The sequence below is a fragment of the Asparagus officinalis genome, chromosome 4 (assembly GCF_001876935.1).
Source record: "Asparagus officinalis chromosome 4, Aspof.V1, whole genome shotgun sequence".
Taxonomy (NCBI): Eukaryota; Viridiplantae; Streptophyta; class Magnoliopsida; order Asparagales; family Asparagaceae; genus Asparagus; species Asparagus officinalis.
In genome coordinates, this window is record NC_033797.1 from 26,541,924 (window position 1) to 26,561,726 (window position 19,803).

At 34.3% G+C, this 19,803-nt stretch overlaps 1 protein-coding gene across 1 annotated transcript in view; it reads left to right on the forward strand.

Moving 5' to 3' along the window:
• Window positions 16,715-19,803, forward strand: part of LOC109837028 (protein ENHANCED DISEASE RESISTANCE 2-like) — a 30,246-nt gene continuing 27,157 nt past the window's right edge. Inside the window, exons 1-3 of the mRNA XM_020405109.1 lie at window positions 16,715-17,397; window positions 17,476-17,550; window positions 18,835-18,888. Of these exons, the coding sequence (XP_020260698.1) occupies window positions 17,260-17,397; window positions 17,476-17,550; window positions 18,835-18,888 (267 nt within the window). The 5' untranslated portion in view covers window positions 16,715-17,259. The remainder of the gene's footprint in view (window positions 17,398-17,475; window positions 17,551-18,834; window positions 18,889-19,803) is intronic.

Sequence of the window (19,803 nt, forward strand, 5' to 3'; positions counted from 1 at the left end):
TGACTCTGAACTAAAAAGTACGCTCCTGAATTATTGCTACTTTTCTATAGTCTGTCTCACTAACTCCGGTCTAAGCAATAGGTTGTCCTCTGGTTCTGCTCAGCAACTAGGCGATCTACAAGGCCTCCCGTACAACGCCTCATACGGTGCCATACCAATTGTTACTTGGTAACTGTTGTTATAAGTGAATTCAATCAATGGGATGTGATCCTCCTAACTGCCCTGGAAATCTATAACACAAGCCCGCAATATATCCTCCAACCCTTAATTGACTCTCTCCATTTGTCCATCTGTTTGTGGGTGAAACCCACAAGAATATGACAACTGGCTACCGGAAGAATTCTGGAAGCTCTTCCAAAAGTACGAAGTAAAAACTAAGCCTCAGTTTGATACAATCTTCTCTGGAACTCCATGAAATTTCACTTTCTCCTGGATGAATATCCTCGCATAAGTCTTTGGTCTAAAATCAAACTGGCTGAGGATGTAAAGATCTCGGTACAACGAGTATCTCAAAGTTGAAATCTGATGTCGATGCTTCTTGTTCAATGTGTCTGCCATAATGTTTGCCTTCCCCGGATGATACTGAATCGCGAACTCATAACTATTAATAAACTCAACCCATCGTCACTGTCTTTGATAGTTCTTTCTGAGAAAAAGATATTTCAAGCTCTGGTGATCCGAAAAAAATATCTCGAATTGCATTCCATATGAGTAATGTCTCCATGTTTTCAGTGCGAAGACCATTACTGCTAGATCCAAGTTGTGTGTGGGATTGTTCTGCTCATGCGTCCTTAATTATCGTGAAATATATTCTACTCTCTGGGTCTATATCAAAATACCCCTAGACCCGATAATGGTGCATTTGTAGGTCTTATCACTACTCGGAAACTTAGTCTTCAAAGTCTTAAAGGCCTCCTGGCACTTCGTGCCCCAAACAAACTGTACACCCTTTAGTCTTCAAAGTCTTAAAGGCCTCCTGGCACTTCGTGCCCCAAACAAACTGTACACCCTTCTTTGTAAAACGTGTAAGCAGTCTTAAAGGCCTCCTGGCACTTCGTGCCCCAAACAAACTGTACACCCTTCTTTGTAAAACGTGTAAGCAGCGTCGCAAATCTTCGAGAAGTCCTGAATAAACTTTCTATAATAGCCTGCTAATCTTAGGAAACTACGAATATTTGTAGCTGTTTTCGGTAGTTCCTAATCTAGTACGGCCTCCACCTTAGCTGGGTCTATTGCAATACTCTCCTGGCTAATAACATGGTCTAAAAATCTGACTTCAGAAAGCCAAAACTTGTACTTGCTGAACTTGGCGTACAACTGATGCTCCCGCAATGTCCGTAATGCCAAACGAAGATGCTGCTCGTGCTCTGCCTCTAATCTCGAATATATAATGATGTCATCAACAAAAATGATCACGAATTGGTTCAAGTATGGACGGAAAACCAGGTTCATCAAATCCATGAATACATCGGGTGCATTGGTCAGCCTAAATGGCATGACGAGGAACTCAAAAGATCCATATTGAGTCAGAAAGATGGTCTTGGAAATATCCATCTTACGAACCCGTAACTGATGATAACCAAAACAAAGATCAATCTTAGAGAAATGCTACGCTCCCTGTAGCTGGTCGAACAAGTCGTTAATCCTCGGTAGTGGGTACCTGTTCTTGATAGTAACCTTGTTCAACTCATGAAAATTTATACATAGGCACATACTATAGTCCTTCTTCTTCACGAAAAGAACCGGCGGTCTCCATGAAGAATAACCTCTGCGAATAAAACCCTGAGATAATAACTCATCTAACTAGGTCTATAGCTTTCTCATCTCAGCAGGTGCCATACGATAGGGTGCTCGGGATATTAGTACTGTACCTGACTGTAACTCGATGCAAAAACTCGACCTCTCTCACTGGAGGTAAACCCGGTATGTCCTAAAAGACATCCTGGTACTCTGAGACCACTCACGTCTCACTCAAATCGGCACCACGATCCCGTAGCATCACCTTCTCGATGTACGCCAGAAATGACTCCACAAACTGGTTGCCTTGTGAGGTCGCTACTATCAACTCAGACCCATAGGATGCTCGCAAGCTGACTGTTTTAGCAAAACAGATACTAACATAAAACATGGTAGGATGATAGCTAATCCATACCGAGAATGACGGCGAACACCGATATCTACAAAATGATTAGATCTATGATAAACTCGGACTCATCTAAACTGATGACGCATCTCCTATGGACACTCCCTAATAGGGACACCTCCCCCTAAAGGAGTAGAAATAGATAACGGTACATCTAAAGGATGTGCAACCAGCTGAAACCTATCCATGAATGTATGAGAGATAAAGAATGAGAAACTTCTGAATCGAACAAGATCCGAGCTAGAAAAGAATAATCACTAAGAAAGCTCCGCTCGCACCATGATCACGCGGTACGATTGCATAAACTCTGCTGGTGGCTGGTGACTGCTATGTTACTGGCGGTAGAATTTATGGGACTATCTATCCCTTAGGAGTTTCCTAGATAGTGCGAATCTGGCATGCTGGTCCCTCTATCCTCGGAATGGTAGGTGGTGCCTCGATATTCTACTACTGGCCATAACCGTGGTCCTGCGACTATTGACCCTGACCACTGATCTGCTGATGATGATAAAAAAAATCCTTACCCCATTGTTGGGTTTCTCACAGTCTTACAAAAAGGTTTATTGTCCTTGCTCTGGTCTCCGGACAATTCTACTTTCAAAATTAACTCTTAGTACGTCTCTCTGCCCCAATCGGGTTAGGTCTAGCTGCTTCCCGAAATAGTAGATGAAATCCTTCTATGAAATTATCATTCGCTGCTCCGGTATAACTGGAATCAGTGCTATCCTCCGGCGTCGTCCTTAAGCTGAATATAACTAATCTCCGTCTATGTACTGAGTCAACAATAAGTAAATATAAAAATATTTCCCATATATTTTCTCCATTTATAGGTTGTAACTGAATCCGATGTGCCCTAAAATTTTTGTGCTCCCAACTTCTAATATCTTCCTCAATCTTACCGAGCCAAGCTTTCTATTCCGCGACTCTATTAATAGTTGGATGTAGCGATGGTGAGACCTTCGGCATTACCTCTTCAATAGGTATGACTGGTACAACTGGTGGTGGGACTTCAGAGAGTAAAATTTGGCTTGTTACTCACTCCTCGGGTGTTGCTAGTCTCTGCTTCTGTAATCGGTGTTACCAAGTTGATCAGATACTTTGGAGCCTACTACGACTCGGGTTCTACTTGCCTAGCTCTCCGGGTACAAGCTTTACCTCGACCACGTCCTCGTTCTAATGTTTATAATACCAAGAGGAGAGCTTATTTGACACAGTAAGTGAGATCCCAATCATAAATAACATAACATATACCAATAGGAAAAATCGTATCACTTATCATTCATGCATTTACTTTTCAATCAAAGTAAGGTAGTTGTCACAAAAAAAAATTATAAATTTTCGAATATACGTATATAACGTCCTCACTCATTCTAGGAATTCCTAGCAGACTCTATACACGATTCCTAGGAAACTCTATACTAACTCCACGACTCGACACAGGAATAATCCTAGGATGTTGGAACTAGAGCTCTGATACCAACTGTGACGTCCTTGGGTTCACACAAAGCTGTAGTCCAAGGTAAAACCAGAGAAGTCAAACCTGCCATGTACCTACACTGTGCATAAACATATTTCACCAATCACAGTAATATCCTCTAGTAGAACCAAATAAAAGTGCAGGTGCAAACATGCAAAATAAAGGGAATAAATGTAATAGACATGATATAGAAGAGATATCTCATAAATGAAAAGAATCATGTCTCAACTATAGTACATCCAATATCTGAATAATGAAAATGTCTCAACATGAATCAACTAAAAATCGTACTAAGGCTCACTGTCTTTACAATATGAATATGAAACTCTAATATCTGGATAAAACTCAAAACTACAGTGGAGTCTCTACAAGTAAAAAATACGCAACGACGACTATGCCAGAACTCTGTCACCCTGTGGCTCTCTGAAATTCCGAACTACCTGAAAAATAATTTAAAAAAAAGAATAACAACAAGAGCGTCAGAGCGCTACAGCAAGATTATCTCTATCCGCCCCTAGGGGAAGGGCTACTAGATGGAGTGAAGGCTCTATCCATTAAGCATAATCTACCTAGATTCATTTTCTCTGTATCTAAGTAGGATTAATATTTAGAAACTTACAACACGAGACGTAGTACGTCGAGCGAAATAATCCAAACAAGGAAACCCTAATATATATACCATATGTCTCAAGTTGTAGATATCTAAACATTAATACAGAACTAAGAAAAGACAATCTAATGAAACCAATAATTAGAAATCCATAACATGAGACTGGTACGTCGAGCGAAATAATCCAAACAAGGAAACCCTCATATATATACCATATGTCTCAAATTGTAAATGTCTAATCATTGATCCCAACTAAGAAGTAAAAAAGACAGTAAAAGAGATAAGATATCAACACATCGTATTTATAATATCTTCCACTATCACTGGAGAGATAGAATAAAATACCAACACATAATTTTATATACTTTCAAAAGTAACGTATCTCAGTCATATAGTTCAATGATAGGTCGTATTCATAATCGGCATCTGCCATACTTAGGCTATCAAGTAATTGTCTAAGTACAACGGACTACCCTGTAGGTATCCTGAACTGTGTACACGACTCATTAGTCTTATCGGGATCTCAGTGCGTAATATAAGTGCGGGACAGACTACCAAATAGGCATTATAGAAATACGGCTCACAAGCCTCATCGTACCCTAGTGCGGGACGGACGACTAGATCAAGCCTCCTAAAATCCGACTCAATGGCCTGTACATATGGAATATCGACGCACTATCTCATGTAGTATTGAACTAAGCTCATCAACGATATCCACCTCATATAAATTTTTGTATCTCTGGTATGTCGACGCACTATCCCATATAGTACTAAGATGTGCTCATCAACGACATTCACCTTATTTATAAACCATGTATATCTGGTATGTCGACACACTATCCCATATAGTACTGAGTTGTGCTCATCAACGACATCCAACATGTATATGAATGATATCTAATTCAAATATAATCAAATTAAAATTTATCATAATCCCCTTGGGATTCTCAAATGTGTAACATAACATATTCATGACTATACATGTAACATAAAGTGGCTCAAAACTTCGCGAACGCACCTCAAAACGGCGCAACACAGCTCCACAAAACGAGCAGAAAAACAGACGGGACATCTGTTAGTAAAACAAGCATATCTTTCTCTAGGAAAACTATTTTTATAAATTTTGAAAACTAGATTCACACATCTTTCAAATGACATAAGTTTGGTTCAGTTTGGAGTTCATTTGTTATCCCAAATATCCAGTTAAATATTTTATATGTGTAGCCGTTTTTCTGCAGGACATGTTATCAGTAAACATAACATATCTTTCACTATACAAAGTCTTTTTAAGAATGGTTTTCTGTTTTAGAAACTAGATACATATAGCTTTCATTTAAAACTAGTTTGGTTAAATTTGGAGTTTGTTTGCTATCTTGAATTCTTAATTAAAGATTATACAAGTGCTGCAGTTTTCTGCAGAAAAACATATATATAGTACATCACTTAAATTTCTCATATATGACTAAAATTATGAAAAATCCTAATGATCATGATCATGATACTATCATAAACAGCAAGGTAATATTATTCATATAGTATTTGTTTTAAGGTTTACTATCAAAAATCTGACTTTTAACACCTCAGGTTAAGATTAAAGCATGAAAACGCATATTCAACATCATATTAATCATCTACACTAGTTATTTAACTATGGGAATATGTTTGGATGAAGATAATCTTGCCTCAAATATCATTCTAAGCCTCTGAGATAAACAGCAAGCAATCCATGAGCACAAACCACCCGTTCTCCCTCGTCACATGTTGATGATCTCGCCCTCGTGTCGGTATTTTGCTTCACAAAGCTCTCCAAACTCGTAAGAATAAGATCTAGAAATTTTGAGGGGAGAGGGTGGCTACTAGGGTTTATAGATATGATAAAAGAAGAGAATTTTCATGAAAAACACAGGTATTTATAGAGGCAAACCCGAAACAAACATGTTTGACCCGAACCAGGATACCTAGTCTGACTAGGAAAACAACCTTCGGTATTTGGCCATAACTTTCACGTTCGACCTTAGAATGAGGTGATATAAGATTTATTGGAAAGCTCTTGAAGATACCTATAACTTTGGTATTTTAATTTTTTCCAGATTATAACTGTTTCAGTGTATAAAATGTATATACTTTTAACTAGTCGTTTTTTCCAGATTCAGGCCCGTGCATGTGTGCATGGTATCACTTCTATATTCACATATATACATTGAATTGATCTCAAATCAATTCTTAGCATATTAAAACATTAATAAATATTATTTTTTTTATAATACAACACATTTATTATTTATTACAAAATATTTAAATTTTTAGGGTTTTACACTATATCATCTCAATTAAATATTAGTATTAAATAAGAGTCTGTTATCATTAATCTTGCTATATCTGGAATTTATGATTGGACAAGAGTGAATAGAAGATCTTCTGCAAGGATATCAGCTGAGCTTGAGAACAATCCTATATTAGGGCCAGAGGTTATATAAGTCAGTGACAGTTCAGTCAGAAGCTAACAACAGTTGTTTTGTTTGGATTGTATATATTAACATTTTTTGTTTTGTTTTGCTCGTTGGTTAATATAAAACTTAGTTTCTGATAATTATATGTATAGCTGGCTTTGGTTCCTCATTATATCTGTGTCAACGATGAATGACGATAAGGCCTTCTCTTCATCTTCATGGATCTCTGGAAGAAGAAGGTTATACATCCCTAATTATTGACACTCTTTTTTATAATTTCAACATTGATACAGTTCGTGCCTGATAACTTTTTGTACTTAACACTTTTGATTATGAATGAACGGGGTATCCCCTTATTTTTTTGTCAAAAAAAAAAGAGTCTGTTATTACTCAAACAAAATATATTGTAGGGACAGCATCCTAACATTGAAATGTTACGAGTCATTCCCAATTCAGTTTTTTTTATTCTCCATATTTGCACGGATATTCCTCTTTCACTCAATATCAATACAGACCATCCTTTAAGAAATCAATTAGTTGTGATTGGGTAGCTAGTTTGTCTCCATTGTATGTTTTTCTTTATATTTAAAGTCTAAAACTTAATACCACTACTATTTCTTGATCAGATACGATGTCACTAGGTTAGTACCATGGATTGTAAATGTATGAGAAAAGACATTTGTTTTAGATGTTTGAGCATTGCTCGTGAACGAATCCAATTGTTATTAAAAATAGATTAAATTTCAAACCTTTTGATGCATGTACAGAAGATATTAGAACACGTTGATGCGTGGTCTGCAATAACTTTTTCCTTTAATCTGAGGTTATACATATGAAATAATTTCTTGCGCTGCATGGATCAAAATTATAAGGCTAAATTGCACTTAAATGATCTATAGTTAATTTCACCAACCATACACTTTAATGTTCTCTTCTCTAAAATCATGCACTTAAATGCCCCAAGGCATTTAAATGCTGCAGAGAGAGAGAGAGAGAGAGAGAGAGAGAGAGAGAGAGATTTTCTCTATGTATCCAACAACATCCTATAACAGAGGATCCCAAAGTGAGACTTTTACTATCTTTTGGGTGTTTTAGTAATGACATTTACAATCGAAGTGTATTTGTATGCAATATGTAGACAATAAGGCACTGGCGTGCAATATTTTGAAACTTTAGGACATTTCTTTGCAACGCTAAGATACATTGGATATTTAAGTGCACGATTTTAAAATAGAGAGCATTAAAAGACAATGTTAGTAAAACTATAACGCATTAAAGTGCAATTTAGCCAAACCGTAAGTTTTTTACACACCTATCCATGAATCACGGTACCAAGGTTTTTACACATTTGTCCATGCATGAATCACCGCACTGTAAGATTGACATTCCACATTTTCCAAACAACCTAACCACTGCAAAGATTGTCAAATTGAGTCTCAAGCACATAGTTTTCCTGAGAGGCTGAGACCAAGATTTTAGACTAGAAAAGATATAAAAAATATGGATCACATTGGTAACGGCTTTGAGTTTTGGACGAATGAGGAGAAAACACCTGTTATAATCACGGATATTCTGTTCCAGACACACACAACAGAAATTTTATTCGCATATTATAATTAAGATTTGTAAATAATTAATAAAATTATAATTGACAGGGTTTACTAACTTTAAATCTTTTGTCAAATCTAGTTGATTTGTGCAGCGTCGCAGCGTGAAACGTGTATATGATGCATATTTTTTATGTTTGAGTTGTATTTAGAGAAGAGTTCCATTTAATTAGCTCTTTGCTATGTTTTCATCAAGCCTAGTTGTCCGATACTCCCTTGTATATTTTTTGAGATTAGTCCTGCAAATCAATGAAATTGCTATTACCTCGCTCAACATTTAATTTATTTTGAAACTGATCCCTCACATCATTGAAATTGCAATTTAATCCCCTAGTTCTAAGTTATTCCCAAATTAATCCCTCCAATGAAGAGGAGAAGTAGCAATTTGAGGGATTACCAAGTAAAATCTATTGCTATGAACATCAGTCCCCTAATTCTTATAAGTTATTTCAAATAAATCCCTCCAATTGTTACTTCCGCACTTGGTGGAAGGACTAATTTGAAAATAACTTAAGAATTGGGAGACTTAATATCAATATTAATGATTTTAGGAATAATTTCGTAATGGCTTAAGCTTTGATGGACCTAATAGCAATTTGACTGATGTGAGGGTCTAAATCAAAATATGAAAGATTAAAGGGACTGATACAGGAAAAAAAACCCTTTTTTCTAATTTGACTTAGAATATAATGTACATGCATAGGAGACACATGCACATATGAAAAGAAAATGTCATTTCTCATGTCAGTTTTTTGGGACTACTAGTTCTTGTGCACGTGCAATGCACGTGGTTAAATATCATAATAATTATTATTTATTTATTTTCTTACTATAAAATAATTCAGATTCATTTTGAAGTAAAATCTATAAACATGAATAATTACATTTGCCATAAATTTTATTTAAATATTTTTTTAAAATTTTATGAAATAGAATTGTGTGTAAAACTGGGATCAATACACTTTTCTATACTTGCATACACAATATTATTCTTTAAAATTTGTATATATCAAACTTCATGTAACATCTTTATTTAACATCTTTATTTATCGCATCAAATCCTGATCTCCAATTTGTTTATCTTAGTCATTAAATGTAGTGTTAAGTTAAAAAAAGTTACAATAATATATTGTTGATTTGTTAATAAAAATATAACCAAATATTTAATATTAAGATGACTTGTATAAGCTCAGCTAAGATCAATCCTTCACCTTTATTTTTTTCCTGGGCAATTCTACAGTAGTGTCTTTATCATCTATATCAATTATGATATCAAGTTGGATATAATAAAGAGCAAAAGACAAGACAATAGTCTAGAAATATATTAGGATATACTTGGATCCAGAAATATATTAGGATATACTTGGATCAATCAAATTATATTATTACTCATAATTGATATGCATTAGAGACAAAATGTGTTGACAATCTTAAACTATAAAATAGTCTGTATCGGCCCTCTAACATAACTTTTTTAATGCAAGTAACTCTCAAGATTAATTTTAAAATCTTTCGGGTTAGGAATAAACAACTAACAAGTTTGCAATGCAAGCTAGGGGAATGTAGTACATTCTTAAGAATTATTAATCTTCAATTACTTAATTTATTTATAATGACAGGATCTCATTATTAACTAACTACAATGCCTAATACATTATTTTTGTTGGTGTTCAAGGCAGGCAGAGGACCCATGTGAGCCCTCATTGCAGTGAATGTTATACAATTTAAGCACAAAAGAAAACAGGAGAGTTGATCAATGGTGTAGTTAGTAAGGGGGAAACTCCAACAACTTAATTTGGGTATGTGAATATATTATAAATGAAGATGGAGAATGGTTGTTTTGAAAATAGTGAGTGTGTGTGTAATGATCATGAACTTTCAATACTAGTTAAAATAATTTTTTTGGTATTTTAAAATATTCAATTATTATTTTTAAAAGAGTATTTGTATTTTTCTCGATTTTTCATAATTTTTATGATTTAAAGTCCAAGTTTTATATTTATTTAAATAATTTAGATACTTATAGATTTATTTAGTGCAGTAAATTTTTTTAAAATTTATCCGTTGTGTTATCGATACTATTACGTATTATTTTAAATAATATGTTGTATTATTATTATTATTATGCATTATTTCATATAATACGTTGTATTATTAATTACGTATTATTTGTATAATTTTTTGTTTTATTATTTTACTGTTACATATTATCGGTTGTATTAGTACAACTGGTACGTTTTATTATGTAGATAATTCTTCCATAATTATTTATTTTCAAATGTAAGTAATTATATTTTTATTAATTATACTTGTTTAATTATACAATTTGTTGTATTATTACTACTATTGTGTATTATCTGTCATATTAGTATAATTGGTACATTTTATTGTATAGATAATTTTTCCATAATTATTTGGTTTTAAATGTAAGTAACTATATTTTTTATTAATTATTCTTGTTTAATTGTATAATTTGTTGTATTATTTCTACTATTGTGTATTATCTTTTTGTATTAGTATAACTGGTACGTTTTATTTTATATATAATTTTTCCATAATTATTTGTTTTAAAATTAAAGTAATTATATTTTTATTAATTATTTTTGTTAAATACCCTAACCCTAATTTCTTTCATATATATACTACTACTATTATACTAATATATATTTATATATATGATATATATATTATATATATATAATGTTTTTTTCTTATTCTTTCTGCTCCTCTCCTCTCGTTTCCACGCCCGCCCTCACCCTCTCTCTCTCTCTCATCTCTCTCTCTCTCTCTCTCTCTCTCCTTCTCTCTCTCTTCTCTCTTCCCTTCGTCTATCCCGCTCTTCTCCAAACCCACCGCCACCACTACACCCCCCAAAAACAAAAACAAAAAAAAAATTTCGCTTTTTTTTTTCCCCCTCCCCTCGAACCACACCGCCCGCCAAGCACCCCCAACACCACAACAACCTCCTATCAACCACCAAATACGCACACGCCAACACCTCATCCCCGACGCCACCATCTTCACCTCCGCTTCCTCTCTCCCCTCCTTGACCGAGCAACCCCGTCGGATCCCGCACAGCCCCATCGGAGCCCACCGAGACACCCCGATGATCCTGACAACCTCCTCCCACCTCCGGCAAGCTCGGACAGCAAGGGAAGACTCCGAACAGCGAGGAATGAGCCCGAACAGCTACCGAGCAGCGAGCAGATTTTTGCAGTTTTATGGCGACTTCGCATGCACTTTTCGATCACCTCCAATCTTTGTTTTTGCCGATTTCTTCTCTGGTGAGTAGCCCTACATGTTGCCTATCACCTCCAATTTGTATCACACTCTAACTCATTTTCTATCTCTCTCAGTAATATTTGAAACATCGCTCGACGGTAACAGCGAGCAGAAAATAGCAGCGCTGTGCCGACTTCACATGCGTTTTTTGGCCACCTCCGGTCTCCGTTTTTGTCACCGTCTTCGCCGGTGTGTAGCCATTTATATTGTCTATCACACGGTATCTCCCTCTCACTTGGGCTTATTTTTTACCTCTTATTATATCGCTTTGAATATCGCTAATCGCTACTAACACCTCCCTTTTTGTATTCTATCACACGATTCACTTTCCGACGAGCCACGGAACCCGTTGTGACCCGTACAGCCGTAACAACCCCCGCTGCTCCGTTCACACCCACGAACCCGAGGTAAGATCCCGATATTCTTTGACTCGTCATTCAATTTTTAGATTATGTTGTAGTGTGTATATTGTTATTAACTACGTGGGCTTGTGGATGATTAATATTAATAATGATATTATGATAAGTAATTTAAAGAAATAATTATTTTGTGTAAAAGTGGTTATTTTGACATGTTTTTAGAATTATTATGATGAGAAAAGAGATTATTTGGAAAAGGGTTTGGTTTTGAATAATTATTAAAATAAATAATTTAAAATAATTTATTTTGGAAAATGAGTTATTTTGAATTGTTAAACTATTTTGAGAAAAGATTATTTTGGAATAATTAATATAATTTAAAGGAATTTTATTTTGAAAAAGAATTATTTGTTTTGGAATTAATTAATTAATGATCTTGTTTTGGTGGTTGTAGACCGCGATATTTCATGTGTAAAACAATCGTGGTTTTCAATTTTCTTTTTGACCGTAGTTGTATTTGATGTTATTTAGTTGCTAATAATTTTTATGAGTAGTTTAGAAGTTCGAATAACAAGATATTAATAAAACCAGATTGCATGCATGATTTTACTATTCATAATTACATTTTATGTTTTGCGATTTATTTTAATATATTTGACCTGTCATCATGTTATTACATAGAATCAGTTAGATTTTTTACTGTTCCTTGTTATGTTTGAGAACCATTAGTAGTTCATGACTTAGTGGCCTCGTGCGTCATGAACAGACCTAGTGACATGTGTGGGTGTGTTGACTGAATTTAGGAGGTGGACCAGAAATCTAGTTTAGGTTATGATTGTTGACTTAGAAAAATGAGAAGAGTTAGGATGGGAAAATCTTAGTTCGCATGATTGAATGTGATTGTTGACTTATCTTCCAGGCTCACACCAGTGACCTGTTTCGTCCTGGGGTAGGTTTGTTGGACCAAGTGACCTGTTTCGCCACTTGGGCCTGTGACCTGTTTCGTCACCTAAGCTTTGCCTGAGTCCAGACCAGGCTGAGATCGGATTGTGTGTAGTCCTCTAGCCGCATGTTTTGTAGGATTGGATGCGCGTAGGGGATTGTGAACAGTCAGCCTTCCGGTGATGCGAACTTGGACCTATTTGAGAGGTGGACCAGTGAGTTTTAGGATGGTTAGTATGCGACCCGGTTACCGTATGCAGTTAGCTTTATGTTTATCTTGTTTTAGTAGTGAATTTGCATGTTGATTTTGTTAGATTTCCAGTTGCACGTTTCTTTGTCATTTCTGTTGGTGTTTTATTTTTCGCATTGGCTTTTCGTTCGTTTTTTTTCTTTTGTGGGGTCTTGTCGTGTGCCATGCACGCTGCCGTACACCTGTTTTCTCTGGTGTACATCAGACTTAGAGGAAAGACAGGTCCAACTGGGAGATCGCCAGGTGCCAGAGGATTCTCATCAGGAGTGCCTTGCAGATAGAGTTGAAGAATAGGCCGAAGTTCAGTTATCTCTTCTTAGTTGATGGTCTTAGTTTATCTTTTATAATATTTCCTTTCTTTTCCGTTGAACGAGGTATTTTATATTCTTTCAGTTTTCAATTGTTCAATTTTGTATAAGGACATGTTTAACCCCGAATATTATGTCTTGGATGATATTCACTTGTGATATGGATATTCTGTTCTGAGTTGTTTATTATATTCTCGCTATCTGTGATTAGAGACTTGTGCCTTTGCATTTATGTCTTGACGCTTAGCGTATTAGGTTGAGGAGAAATGTTTATTTTTATTTATTCTCCTTAATCTAATACGTCGCAGACTTGTTCACGTTCCGATTCCCTAGTATTTTAGAAAGCGGGGCGTGACAGTGTGAGGGTAATTAATATGTTTTATATTTGTGTGGTTTTTTTCATTCATTTTTAAGATATTTATGGTCCTGTGGATATATATATATATAGCTATATCATTACTACTCTCTTTTGGTTTTGTGGAAGAATTTGGGTGTAAAAAATAAAATAAAATTATCTAATCCGATTAAAGTATGATTATATAAGTTAAGCCCATGCATAAAATTTATATTAACTAACACCTATATGTAAGTATTACAGTTGGCATTGAGATCTAAAATACGTGTGAGATTTTCTTTAATTTTTATATAAACAATATTTACTTAAGTAATTATAGTATAATTAAACTTTGTGGTTTGAAAAAAAGATCAAATATACAATATCATTAATTGCTTTAAAATATTTGATCTTTGCGATCTGAAAAAAAGATCAAATATACAATATCATTAATTACTTTAAAATAATCTAATCTAATCTAATTAAAAGAAAATAGATGAAAGTGATGTGAAAATTATTGCAATTTCATAATTTATAATTTTTAAACAATCTAATCTAATTTAATAATTTAATCTAATAAGAAGAAAATAACAAAGACACATACATGTTGAATGAGATGAAAGTGTCATGAAAATTATTGTAATTTCTCATCTAAAAAGAATCAAATATACAATATAATTAATTATTTTAAAATAATCTAATCTAATCTAATGATACTCCTTTTAAAAGTACGAGTTCAAAAAAAAACTTTCCATGGTCAATATTACCCTTTACTATTTTGGATTTTTTATTTAAATCTTGATCTATCTTAATCATAATTACATCCTCTCCAAATCCCATGTGAATTACCTACAGCTCAATAGTTAAAAAAAATAAGACTAACAAAATACATGAAATAACTCCACAGTATTAATTTATTAAGGTAAAGAACTAAAAAACATAATATGTGAAGTATTACAAAATAACCTAAGAAGTTTCAAACTTTGTATGAAATATTCTCAAAATTTTAAAATTACACAAAACATCCCGATGTTTCAAAACTTAAAATAATGATCATAAAATCTAAAAATTAATAGCAACATATGAAGAATTTAAAATTTACAATTAACACCATCAACGTTTTAAAAATTATAAAAACATCCTTAAAAGTTTAAGTAATAAGAAAGCACCCTGAAATTCTAAAATTTTAAAACTTACAGACAACAAAGATAAATTCAAAGGATTACCATCACACACCTAAAAATTTAAAATTTATAAAAAATAGCCTTGGAGTTATAAAAATTACAAAAACTCATTTAAATTAAAAAATGATTAAAAAACCTTAAAATTTCAAAACCTATTACAAGTACATATCAAATCTAGAAATTATCAGCAAACCACTAAAAAATTAAATTTTATAAAAATCAATCTAAAGTTTTAATAATTATAAAAAACACCCTCAAATTTTTAGAGTTACAAAAATATCCTGATATTCAAAAACTTATCACCAACATATAAAACATGGAAATTACATGTATCCAAATTAAAAGTTAAAATTTTTAGAAAACACTTTTAAAATTTCAAAATTTATAAAATATACCCTCAAAAATTCAAAATCAGAAAAAGGACTAAACTTTCAAAACATAGCAAAGAAAAGACTGGTTGTTTGATATTCTTTCATTAAGATACATAAATTTAACTTCCATTTTAAGGTTTACTATCCATTTTCAACATCTAAATATAGTCTAATTTTATCGAAAAAGATAAATGTGGAGAAAGATTGATGTCTGCTCAATAAAAAATAAAACGGAAGGCGTATGATTTTCAATAAATTGTATTCTTTCTTAATGGATTAGTATTTGAATCCAAATATATTATCCTCTCATTAATTTGTTTAGTTTTTGCACGTACGCCATTCATCTTGTATACATTTATAAATTTGGTATTTAATAATTTCATTCAGTTTTACATTTCAATTTAAATTATATCATTATTTTCATACTATGTATATCCAATAAGAATTCATCAATTTATCAACTTATTCTTACTTAATGGATTAGTATTTAAATTCTAAGGGTATTTTTATCTACCAAAAGATTTTTCCAAACTCATACTTTTAAAGGGAGTATGATATGATAATTTTATACTATTGTCATGTTTTTCCTACATTGGCTTGAAAGATACTATAGGCTATAGCATATCAGCATATGGCACACATGCACATATACAGCATACATGTCATTTGTTGTGTCGTTTCGGACTATACATACCACACCATTGTCATGTTTTCATGTCCTATCTCGACAATCATGTCATATTGAGTGCAAATTAATATAAAATATATGCATAGATATTCATTTGTTCCTTTTTATGGATATTCGTACTAATATCATTTAAAATCTTCTTTAATTTTGGGATTTTATCAGAAATCCTATTTTTGACAAAATCCCAACATCAAAAGGAATTTTTGATAAAATCTCAAAGCTAAAAAGGAAGTTTTGTGATAATCCTTATACTTAAGGGGAGCTTTTAGATATTTTTTCAAAGGTAATGGGGTTTTTTTAATCGTCCAAAGATAACGGGGATTTTCTGATATTTACCCTCAATTTAAATTATAGTTTTCTTCAATTTCACCATTGCCACTTGTTAATATTCAATTGATATATAGCAAGTATTTGAACTTGATGCAGAAACAGAATTCGCATCTTATCATTCGACGTATTGGATTCAGTTAGAATATGCATATACAGATTCCAAAATAACAAGACAAATTAGGAGAAAAAGAAATAATATTCACCTATATGCGCTCCAATATTCCATCCAGATGCGTCCTTTTGTCACCCTGCCGAAAAATGCTTGTCCCAATTTGAATCTAGTATCTGAATCTCATGCTCATATTTGGTGGGCCCCACAAGTCCCGGTCCGTATCAAATGCCGAATCCGGTGATTAATTCCGCTTACCAAAGTGTAACCATCGTTGGCCCTAGGGGGGGCAAGCTCGGAAGTCAAGACGAAGCGGCCAGCCAGTAGACATCCAGCTGGCACGATCGTAAATAACCCCCAACCGTGTTGGCATTTCCCCAAACACCTCTCCCACTCCATCACGCTGCCGACGTCAGACGCCCCAGACCCGGCGCTGACGACACCCAAAATCGCCGGCGAGTGCTGCCATTTTCGCAGTTAGCCCCTCAAGGATTCCCAAACTACCCTTACCGAAGAATAAAAATATTGAAAAAGTTGCAGACCAGTAAAAAGCCCCAATCGCACAGTTCTCTTCTTGTTTGTTTCTTTTAGGACTCTTGTTCTTCGCGATCGGGCCCGGGATCGAGCTCGAAGGAGTCAAAAACCCTAGTTCCCTCGATCTCTCCACTTCTTTTGTCGGAATTTGCTTGGAATTTAGTTTGATATTGGGGAATTCAGCGATCGGTTAGGTTTTGCAGAGATCCCCTACTCCCTTCTTCTTCTTCTTCTTCTCTATATTGTTGAAGATTTTGGGGGCAGGGGAGAGATCTGGAGCGATGTCGAAGGTGATTTATGAAGGATGGATGGTTCGGTACGGGAGGCGAAAGATCGGGCGATCGTTCATCCACATGCGGTATTTTGTGCTTGAGACTAGGGTTCTTGCTTACTACAAGAGGAAGCCTCAGGATAACATGGTAAGTAGAGATCTTTACTTGTTTAAATGCTTCAATCTCAGTATTTAGTAGTGATTTTGTTGGGAATTTTTTTTGTAGGTGCCGATTAAGACTCTGCTTATAGATGGGAACTGTAGAGTGGAGGACAGGGGCCTTAAGATGCACCATGGACATGTAAGTGATGCTTGTTTGCTCATTCTCAGTCGTCCAAGAAGTGAATTTGCGATTTGATCTTGATTATGCATTGGATTTTTGCTATTTTTTCCACATTCTTGACCTCTATAATTCTAGGCGAATCAATGTATTTTAGGGGAAAACACATATCGAAATTGACATAATTGATCTACAGGTTGGTCAGGTAAAATGGGTTTGCCTGTTCTGTTTAATTTAAACTTGTATGTTTAGGGTGTGCGTTCGCAAATGGGACTCTAACCTCATCTTACTTGTATCTAATTGAACTTCTCCATATGCGTATATCAAAAGTCAAGTTCTAAGTATGTCACCATAAGTGAAAAACATTGAAATTCAATGGTCCCAAGCATCTTAATTAAAAGTAGCCAAATGATAGTGAGACTTACAGTTCTGTCATTTCACATTTCTTGAAACCATGAGTTTCAAAGTTACTTGATGGAGCCTCCCCTTTTGGAGGATGAAGAGGTAGGCACTGAAGGGAGATTTAGGTTTGAAGGCTAGTTAGGGTTCAGAGAGAGAGAGAGAGAGGCTAGCTAGGATTCAGAGATAATCTGAAGGCTAATTAGTGTTCATAGAGAGAGAACAAGGAAAATCTGAAAAGATAATGGGATGGGAGAAGAAGAGAGAAATATTAGATCTGGAGAGAATTTTGCACCCTTCTTGCTTTGGGTTTTACACCTTTATTAGATTTTCACCAGGAGATTTTAGGTTTGAAGGCTAGTTCGGATTTAGAAATAAAGAATAGAATAAGAAAAATCTGAAAATACAACATGAAGGGAGAAAATATAATTAAGCTTGGAGAAAGTCTTAACTTCCTTGCTTAGGGTTTCCCATCTTTGTTAGATATAAGCATTACACCAGCAACCCAGCAAAATTTTAGGAATCTGACATGTGGTAAGCGAAACTCCTGGCGCGTTCAGAGGGCTGTTATGGCCTTATTTGGATTATACATTTGGCTAGCCTTGTAAAATTAGCTCCCTATTTTATGGCAAATTGTATCTTGAAACTTGTCTAATTATCTCTTTGAGTTATTTACACTTTATGGAAATTAATTCTGAAAGTATTTCTTTATTCTTTTCATTTTAAAATCGTACATTATACCTTTCCTTTACCATGAGGTATCAAGTTATTTTTTCATGCATTTGTACAGATGTTATTATGAAGTTATGACCACATTCTTCTTTCTCTTCTGTATAAATATTTTAACATATTTTGTTTATCAAGTTGTTATAGTGACGGATATTCTGTCTTTTGTTTTGTTGGCAGACGGTTTATGTTTTATGCATCTACAACAAAAAAGAGAAGTATAATCGGATTACGGTGCGTGGAGATAAATATTTATTTTCACTTGTTTCTTTCATTTCTACCTTCTTTTCCTAAATGAATTATTTAGCCACGTACTTAAATATCGCCATGTATATTGTTGCTTATTTCATTTTCATTACCAAAGCATTAGAACGTACCTATCGTCCCATTAGTTGATCAAGGATTTGAGCTAATCAATTTTTGTCATGGAAAGAATTAACTTTTTCAGGGTGCAATGAGGTTTTATGTACTCTTGTATAAAAGCAGAGATCAAATGTATGAAATTTGTTGCATGCTTATATACATGTATACGTATGAGATGCAGAAAGATGGCTTAGTGCAAATATTTGTTTACTCTTTTCGATAAACATAATATAATAAGATTTTATTGTCATAAAGGAAACCCTATACGAGTTACATGTTGCTGAGCAAGACTATTGAGATGCATGAATAAAAGTACTCTGAAGATGAGATATGTGATGAGTGCATCTGTAAGAAGTTACTATTAGCTTCATTGTGGGTTATTAGACAAGGCAGAATATATACTTGTTGTGGATACGCAATGACGTCCTGTGACTGTGCACTAGATAGAAGAAGCAGTAGAATAATGGTCAACTAGTCAAGGACCAATGAAGACTAATGGTAAGCCTTAACTAACTTGTATTTAGTTAGCAAAAGTGGATATCAAAATTGTCTTACTCGGCAGATGTCCTTTAATAAAGGTGAATGAAGAAAGAGGAGTTGAATCGCCTCTCAACTAAGAGGCTAGATTAAATTTTGGTCATAGGAGTTGAATCGCCTCTCAACTAATAGGCTAGATTAAATTTTGGTCATTACCTGCAACAAATACTTCCAACCTAATGAAATAAGGTAAAGAAAAATAAAGAAAGGAAGGAGGAAAACGGAAAAAGAGAACTGGGATTATTTTTA